General features: G+C 39.4%; 1 protein-coding gene across 1 annotated transcript in view; it reads right to left on the reverse strand.

Moving 5' to 3' along the window:
- jph3b (junctophilin 3b) overlaps window positions 1-5512 on the reverse strand; it is a 64407-nt gene extending 58895 nt beyond the window's left edge. The window contains exon 1 of the mRNA XM_028448888.1: window positions 3815-5512. Coding sequence (XP_028304689.1) covers window positions 3815-4196 — 382 coding nt within the window. The 5' untranslated portion in view covers window positions 4197-5512. The remainder of the gene's footprint in view (window positions 1-3814) is intronic.
- Between the last annotated feature and the right edge of the window lie 3275 nt (window positions 5513-8787).

Consider the following 8787-nt stretch of genomic DNA (forward strand, 5'->3'; position numbering starts at 1 on the left):
AGCCGAGCTCTGTTATACTTTTTCTCAGTCACTTGGGGACATTTCTCGAATCGTTCTCACCATTTGCACAACAGTAAGTGCATTTCTCAAAACGATTCGTACAGATAGCAAAACACATTGGATCACCTTAAAAGCAAGTCTCTTGCTCAAAATCATTCAGTCGTCTCTCAACAGTAAATATCCATGTCAATGGACACGTCATTGCCATCAAAATAACATGTCTTTGTATAGATGTGTACGGATAAGACAGTGAAACTGCTTAATCATGTTGTCAAAAATAACAGTGTTATCTGGAGGGATATTGTGACTATGGATGAAGTTTGGAAGAAAATTGTAAATTATATCTTAAAGCTGATATCCAGAGTTTCTGAGAAATCTATATTTATGTATAAAAAATACATAACAAGTCTTTTACTATAATCTACTGCCGGTGGTCATTCATATACATTAATGTATCGTCCATAGAGCCCTATACAAATGCAAGAAAGCACCGACTTTGCCCAGCCAATAGGCTTCGACTTCCTGGAGCGCACCACTGTCATTCAAAGTGAATGCGCACATGCAACAGCAAAGAGGTATATCTCTGAGCAGCGTAGTGTCATGGAAGAGCGCTCCAAAACTCCAGTTATCCATTCCAAAAATTGCCAACGTATAAAGCTTCTACTGAAAAAGAAAAGAGAAGTTCCGGGTACAAAACTTGTGGATAACGTCTTTGTGACCGCAACAGAATTTATCTCGGTGCTGCTTTTAAAAAGATTCCGAACGGACCAGGATTTGACGACATTTCTCATGGACAGGTAATGAACATGTTTTAATCAAAAGTTATGGCACTCTAACAATAAATGTGTAGTTTTTGTAGCTATGCGACTTTGTTAGGTTTTGCAATGCGTGTGCACAAACGTAAAAACGTAGCTTCTGGTAGATTGGCAGAGGCAGGAGAGGAAGTAGAGCTGTTGAGGGCGGGACATCGAGACTTCTCTCAGAAACTCCGGATAGCAGCAACGAGAACGTTTTGCTCAGAATTCTGTGAAAAAAACTACTTTGGAGCAGAATGATGGAATGATTGAGTGATACACTTTTTAAAGAATCAAATTTTTTTAAATTAAGTGGGATAAAATTGTATTAAGTGCCTCCTGACTAGATTCATTTCTATCGTTTTTATCATTTCCGGTCATCTCCCTCCTGATGTGGGACCAAGACTGACTTGCATTTTCAGTTCATGTTCTAATCAAGTTCATCTATCATTATTTTGTGTGTTCTTTGTGTCATTTTGTGTGTTTTTGTTGTTGTCTGTTCTTTTTATTATTCAGCATATTTGTCTCTTATTTTGTGTGTTGTTGGTATTATTTATTATGATTATCATGTTTAACTCAAAATAAATATGAAACCCAATATTTTCATTGTTTTCATTTGTTAATTTTTCTCTCTCTCACTCTCTCTAAAGTACCCCCTGTTGTGCCGTCGCGTACCCCTAGGTATCTACCCCCATTTGAGAAACACTGCCTTAATGTGGGAGATTGACTGGACAAAATTCACATGAATGCTTTTACAGTTTGTATTGTAATTTGTTGAGGGACTATGTCATAGTGATATAGAAATGAAAAGACAACACTGTATAATTCAAAGAACAAAACCTAAGTACAGTAGAAATGTGGCAATCTCCGTAGGATAAACTGTACATGCAGTGATGTAGTTTGCTGTTGATGGAAAATCTGAATGATTGAGGACAAAGTTGTTCTCCCAACATTTATTCTGCGAGAACGTGCTCTACCTGTGGCTCTGATCTCACCAGTACGTGCAAATGTAACTGGTGTATTCTTCTGCCTCCTCCTCTGTTTTACCTCCCAACTCCTCCAACACACAGCCTCACTCGTCTTACTTTTCTTCTCTCCGGCTGATATAACCTTGTCTAACTCCTTATCCTTCTATTATCAGATGTTGCAACATTGTGTTGTGTGTTGGTTGATCTAATACTTCACACATTTCACTTTGTTAGAGGAAGTCAAGATTCACCTGGGAGCAATTTACCAAGTCGAAAAAAAAGTCAAATGGAAATGTTCTTGACATTTTATGACATGTTCAACCATTTTGCATGTAAAGACTTATATGATAAAAAAAATATATATAAATATATACTGTATATACATTAGGATATGCATGGATGTACCAAAGCAACTTGTTTAATGTGCACAAGTGACACATTGATGAAGATTGAACAAGTAGATTTTAGAATCTCAATTCTAAAGCAACTGAGAAAAACTGTAATTTTGTTTCTATATCCCTGGTAGGACATTACACAGTCCTTTAGGTAAGGCTTCAAAGCCTGGAAATATTTTCATTGATTTATTATTAATCAGAATCAGAATTCCTTTTTTCATCCCAGGGGGAAATTGCTTTTGTTACAGCCACAGACAAAAAAAAAATCACAAATAAAAGAATAAAAACGTTCACAAAGAAAGAATAAACAATAAATAAGTGTATAATTAAGTAAAAGACTGTTAAAAGTAGGGATCAGAAACACACACATTACAGTAGTAGAAAATAAAGTAGGATAGATAATAATAATAATAATAATAATAATAATAATAATATATACCAATATGATTCATTGAGAGAAGGTCGTCCACGTTGAGTACGCGTGAGGAAGGGCTGTGGTCAGAGATCAGATTGTCGTGATATTTGGGATTATTGATGTGGGGCAATGATTTATGGTCAGTGAAAAAAAAAATAAAATCAATACGAATGAAAACATTGTGTATCCTGGGAGTGAAAAGAGTAGTCGCTTTCTGTTGTGTGAAAGACTATCCAATAAATCAGAATTATTATTATAATGTCTGCTGTCAGCAGAAATGTAATGGATATTATTTTCTTTTTTCTTATTTTTCCTATTAAACATTTATTCAGAGCGCCTGCACTTCTTTTGCTGATGACGACTGTTTGAGCACACAAAGATAAATCACACGTATTGTTGGGCACAGTGAGTTTAGGGCATATTTTCATTATCTCTTTGAGACAAAGAAGCCCAGAGAATATGGCTTAAATCACTTGAATAAGTGAATAAAAACACACTGGGTCCTCAGAGGGATTGACAGCAGTGTCGGGAGTAAGTCAGGTATGATTACAGATGTGTGTGTGTGTGTGTTCTTCTTTAATAATAACCAGAGTGACTAAATGTGCATTTGTATACGATGCAAGACTTTCAAGTCATTATTTATATAACGTGTTTGTTATCTTTGATATTTAAAAGCTGCGGCATATGAGGTATAGGTGTTACCTCGATGTTACAATTCTTGGCCACTTTTTTCCCCCATATTTTATTATATAATCTTTGTTTAGTTTTTTTCTAAAAAAGTGCAGCATGAATAAAGGCAAAGACTGCTAAATGAATAATACGCCACACAGAAAAAAGCTCCTATCAGTAGCATAAAAGATCATGTCTGAATACTGGTGAGTACATGCATGCAAACTAAATATGTTAGGTTCACATATTACAGAAAAGGGATTGTACCGGGAAAGAGATACAGAGTGTAGATAGATAGATAGATAGATAGATAGATAGATAGATAGATAGACAGATAGACAGATAGATAGATAGATAGATAGACAGATAGACAGATAGATAGATAGATAGATAGATAGATAGATAGATAGACAGATAGACAGATAGATAGATAGATAGATAGATAGATAGATAGATAGACAGATAGACAATAGATAGATAGATAGATAGATAGATAAATAGATAGATAGACAGACAGACAGACAGACAGACAGATAGATAGATAGATAGATACATGGTGTGTGTGTCACTTACCTCCGTCTGAGTAGGTCTCCGTCCCATATCCGTCTTGCAGCCCATTGTTCCACGTTCCCTCATACTTTCCACTTGTTCCCGTGCTTTCTCGCAAACCATATCGTCCTTTGAAGCCATGTGTCCACTCCCCTTTGTAAACCCAGCGGCCTTTATTTTCAACGCCCACGCCATGTCTCTTGCCCTGCGCCCAGGTGCCTTGGAAAGTATTCCCACTGGGCCATGTGTAGATGCCCACAAGTTCAAATCCATGAGCCCAGGAGCCACAGTACTCGCCCTGGCCTTTGGGGCCCGTGCAAATGCCATGGCCATGAGCCTTGCCCTCCTCCCACCCTCCACAATATGACCCCCCATCGTCAAAGTTGAACCTGCCGCCAGTGGACATGCATGAAACAGGTCTTGGCAAATGCCTTGAAGCCTCGGCAAAAAGAAAAAGAAAATAAAAATAAAACGAAGGGAGGAGAAAGAAGGACAGGTTGGAGCTAGAAGCAGTCCATGGAGATAGAGCTTGGTGAGGTCAGGGGTGAGGAGGAGAGAGTGGGAGGGAGTGGGAGAAAACTCCCACGCTAAACAGAAGTGTCCACAGCTTCTTTTGTTAATTAGTTCACAGCTGTTTAATAAAGAAAAAGAAGTAAGTACTTCAGAAGTCTCCCCTCACATGTGTCAGGGGTCTCCAAGTGTTGTGGAGACAAGTTGGTGCTCACACCATCCTCCTGGTAGCCTCCTCCTAGCTTTAGCTAGCACTTCAAATTGTGTGTGTAGTACATGCAGGTCAGAGGGGAGGAGAAGACTAGGTCCAAAGTGGCCATTATCCTTCCTCAGCAAGAGTTTAAAACCATCCAGCAGCTCCACCAGCCTGCCATCGACCCGCCTACACGGTCCACAACCCACACGCTCAGATCGTCCTCCTACTCCTGCTCAGGCCTACTTATTCTGCTACCTCCTACCTGATGATGCAGCTCTTTAGTGCAAAGCTCAGAAGTTGTCCCAATGGGAGCCCTTTAAATCCCTAAGCCTCCACCATGGACACCACCCTGATCAGAACCTACAAAAAAATAAAAGACTTCTCTGAAATTCAATGTTAGTCCAATATGAAAACAATTGAAGATGCCACTCAGTGCCTTACTTTAGGCATATTTTCTCTTCAGCCGTCACAAAAATCACATAGTGTACTTTCCTTCACAGCAAACACACACAAATGCACAGAAAGAGAGAGAGAAAGAGAGTGGAACAAGTGTTGACTTCGACTAACATTGATTAAATAAACAGAAGGTAATCTGCTTGACTGCTTCTTGTATGTCTACCCTGTGGTACCAAGAACCTGCAACGTTGTCTCCTGTTTTATGCACACGAGATACATACACACACTATGTGGTGGCACTCCTGAAAAAAAGTGTGCACACACACTAACACACACACACACAGAGAGAGAGAGAGAAAAAGCAACTCAATTGATTTGGATTAATTTCCTCCTCTATGTCATCTCTCCCTCCTTTAGTCTGCTTGTAGGTCTTTAATCCACTGCGTCCGTAAGTGGTTTATCCGCTGTGTGGGTTGCTTGCTTGATGAAATAACATCCATCTATATGATCCAGTTGAAGCTGTGTTTTCTTCAGCATCTCCTGCTCGTCTCCATGTTTTGCTGTGAAATGCCAGCTGATGCAAAGCCCGCCTGCTGTCCTGGTCCTGAAATCTCTTCTCCTAAGGCTAGACCTCTCTCTCTCTATCCCTCCCTCCCTGTGAAAATCTGCTTATTAGAGAGGATTGTTCCAATGCAGCCCAACACCCCCATTTCCACTGCTCAATAGCACGCTCCAGCTCTTAAAGAGACACACACATTTGTTCACTACTCCACCTGTAGTGTTTGGTCATTAATTTGGCACTTGTTGTGTGTTTCTTCTGATCTCACAGTCACAATCATAATAATATGTGCAAAATCCAATCCAATCAAATCTGTGCTTTAGTCAGCTTTAGTCAGACAATCAAGATGGGATGAGTGGGCTTTCTTGCATGGAAAGTCAGCAATGGACATTCTTCAAAGATTTTGGTATTAGCACACAACTTCCTAAATTATGATTATTTGCTCCAATTGAACAAATGACAGAATATTTTTCCCAAAAATGGTCTGATGGATGGTTTTACTTCATTATAATACAAAATCAATTCAGTCAATAATGTTGTTGATCCAGTTAACCTTCAATCAAAATTTTAGTACATAGGGTATTTTCTGCATCATTTTGGTATTAGACTTAAATGCAAATAAACTCAGAGAACACAAACCTCCAGCAAGCACCAATAATCCTCTTTGACAGATATTGTCAGTAGCTAGGGCTCAATAGGTCTAGATAAATGGACTTGATCTACTGTATATAACGTTATATAACCACTGAGGTAGTCCCACAGTGCTTATAAATATCAGCTCATTCACCCATTCACACACCAAAGGGTGAGAGCTGCCATTCAAGGCTCTATATAGTCCACAACTGGGAGCCACCTAGGGTTCCGTGTCTTGCCCAAGGACATTCCGACAGGTATAGCACTGGAATCAAACCCCCAAATTGTCGGTTATTAGACAACCCCATCCCAGGTGATGACAAGATGAAAATATTATCTCCCTGGTGGAGGTCATAACTAAATAAAATACATTGCACATTCTCAAATAAATAGATAAAGAGATAAACTAACAACTAGACATATACCCTTTAAACTTAGCTAGAATTCTCAGAATTATTAGATTCTGAGCTAGTCTCATGTTAGTGTCATAAGGATGCTAAATGAGCCAATCACTGCCTTTGCTTTAAACCCATGTATGCTCAAGAACCTACAAGAACCAGACAAAACCTACTTCTTTGTGGTGTGAGTCTTCAATTAAATTATAAATGTTGTGTATGAAGTATGTTGCCAAATACAGTACTGTCTACATTGAACACAATATTGCAAAGACACTGTTTACAAGGGCAACAATACACCTTTTCGCGTGACGTCAGCACTTGACCTAGCAACGCATGCCGCCATTTCAAGAGGGTTATGCTTTTGCTTGACAACCACCATTGACCACTGACAACACGGTGGAGATCTTGCAGTCTGGCAGATTTTTATCGTAGAATGCCCAAATCCTTCGTAGTATTTGAATGTCATAACCACGCCTGGTTGAACGAAAATATATCCTTCTACAGAATACCTACAGAAAAAGGCCAGAAACGGAAATTATGGATCCAAGCATGACACGGCCCAGTGGGCCATGAGAAAGAGAAAAAGAAAGAGGGAATAAACATACCTGTCAAGTATCCCATTTTGGCTGGGAAACTCCTGTATTTAACCCCTCTTTCCCGCCATCATCTTGTATCAGTATTTTCCCGTAAATGTCCCATATTTTAATGTAATAACATTTAAAAGATAAATAAATAAAAACATTCCTCTGCCTTACTAAACTTAATGCTGTCGCTAGCCTCGCGAGAACTGCCACCTGAAATGGCCTGAGTAGCAGTTCTCGCGAGATTAGTGCCGACAGAAGGAACAAACCAGGAAACAACTCAGAAGAGAAATGGATGGATGTAAAAAGACGTTCTGGTAAAAAAAAAAACAAAGATATGTAAACAAACCAGATGTAACTTTCCTTCATATCGGTGCTTGGCCTTTGGCTCTAATCTGCTGAAATATTCGTAAGACATTGAGTAAAAACTTTGTGTTGTTCGCGGTAAAAAGCGTGAATAGCGGTTGTCAAGCAAAAACATACCCCTCTTAAAATGGCGGCGTGTATAAGAAAGAGTGGAGATAAAAACCAAACCACACTGGTGATGGTTGTTGTTAGTAAATAACTGACTAAGTTACCAGTCCATTGCAGCGTTATCTTACAGAGAAGAGACTACACACACATGCACACACTGAAAATGTTTCTAGACAGTTGACAAATGGAGAACATTTTTAAAGGGTCCAGGCTAAAACCTTTCTGTACAAACTTTATAACGCGTCCTACTTTTTCCTCCTATATCATCCCTATGACTGCTCATGTTGCTCTTGTCCTTGTCCTTTTTCCTGCTTGTGTCTTGAGGAGATAACACAATTCCAGACCAGATTACAGTAATAAAATCACTCTCAGGACAAGGATTAAGGCTTATAGGCCTCGAAACACACTGGTAGTAGAAGAGTAGGAGGAGGCTGAGAGAAATAGGAGGCGTGCCGGTGAATGAGACGCCATTCAGCAAAGGTCGGACCAGGTCACTCTGATGTCCTGACCACAACAAAAGGATTAGGATTAAAAAAAAGTTTGTAACACAAGTGTCCGTGTGTCCTAAATCCTTAACTTCATTTGAAGAGAATGGTTTAAAGATAATGATTCCCAGTTGAGGATAGTGCTATTTGATTCTGACTACATGTCTTTTCAAGAACAGAAGCTCTACGTTGCTGTACGAACAAAAAGCCTAAACTCAATGCTTAGCTCATTGTTTGTTTTAGCATTGCTTCTAGCTAGCTAGCAGCTAGCACATGTAAAACATAGTGTTATGGTGAAGCTCTACCAAGTAAGTGAAAGCTTTAACAGGTGGTTGTTGGGCTTTTGCATAACACAAGCCATTTATTTGAATAAGGCAAAGCAAGGCAATGCAGTTTTGTTTAACAAATATCAACATGAGCGAGTGAATGTACTGCTTCACAAACAACAGGAAAACGACAAGAAGAAGATTAAAGGCAGGGTAGGTGATTTTCGAAAGCTAGCATGATTTTGAATGTAGCTTCACCGAGGCTCTGTCTTTACCCCCCTCCCCCCTCCCCTCTGTGTTCCGCCTCACTCACATGCACGAACGCCGGTTCTCCAATAGTGGAGCTCAGCTCATCACTTGAATTATGTAGAAACTTTGTCGTCTCATGATCATTCAGCAGTAACTAAACTTTATCATTATATATGTTAAAAAACGTGACCAAAAACTGTTTTAAGTCAGCGAGCAGGGAGACAGGGAGACGGGATTGGTTAAAAAAAAA

Source organism: Gouania willdenowi, chromosome 6, assembly GCF_900634775.1.
Source record: "Gouania willdenowi chromosome 6, fGouWil2.1, whole genome shotgun sequence".
NCBI classification, from domain to species: Eukaryota; Metazoa; Chordata; class Actinopteri; order Blenniiformes; family Gobiesocidae; genus Gouania; species Gouania willdenowi.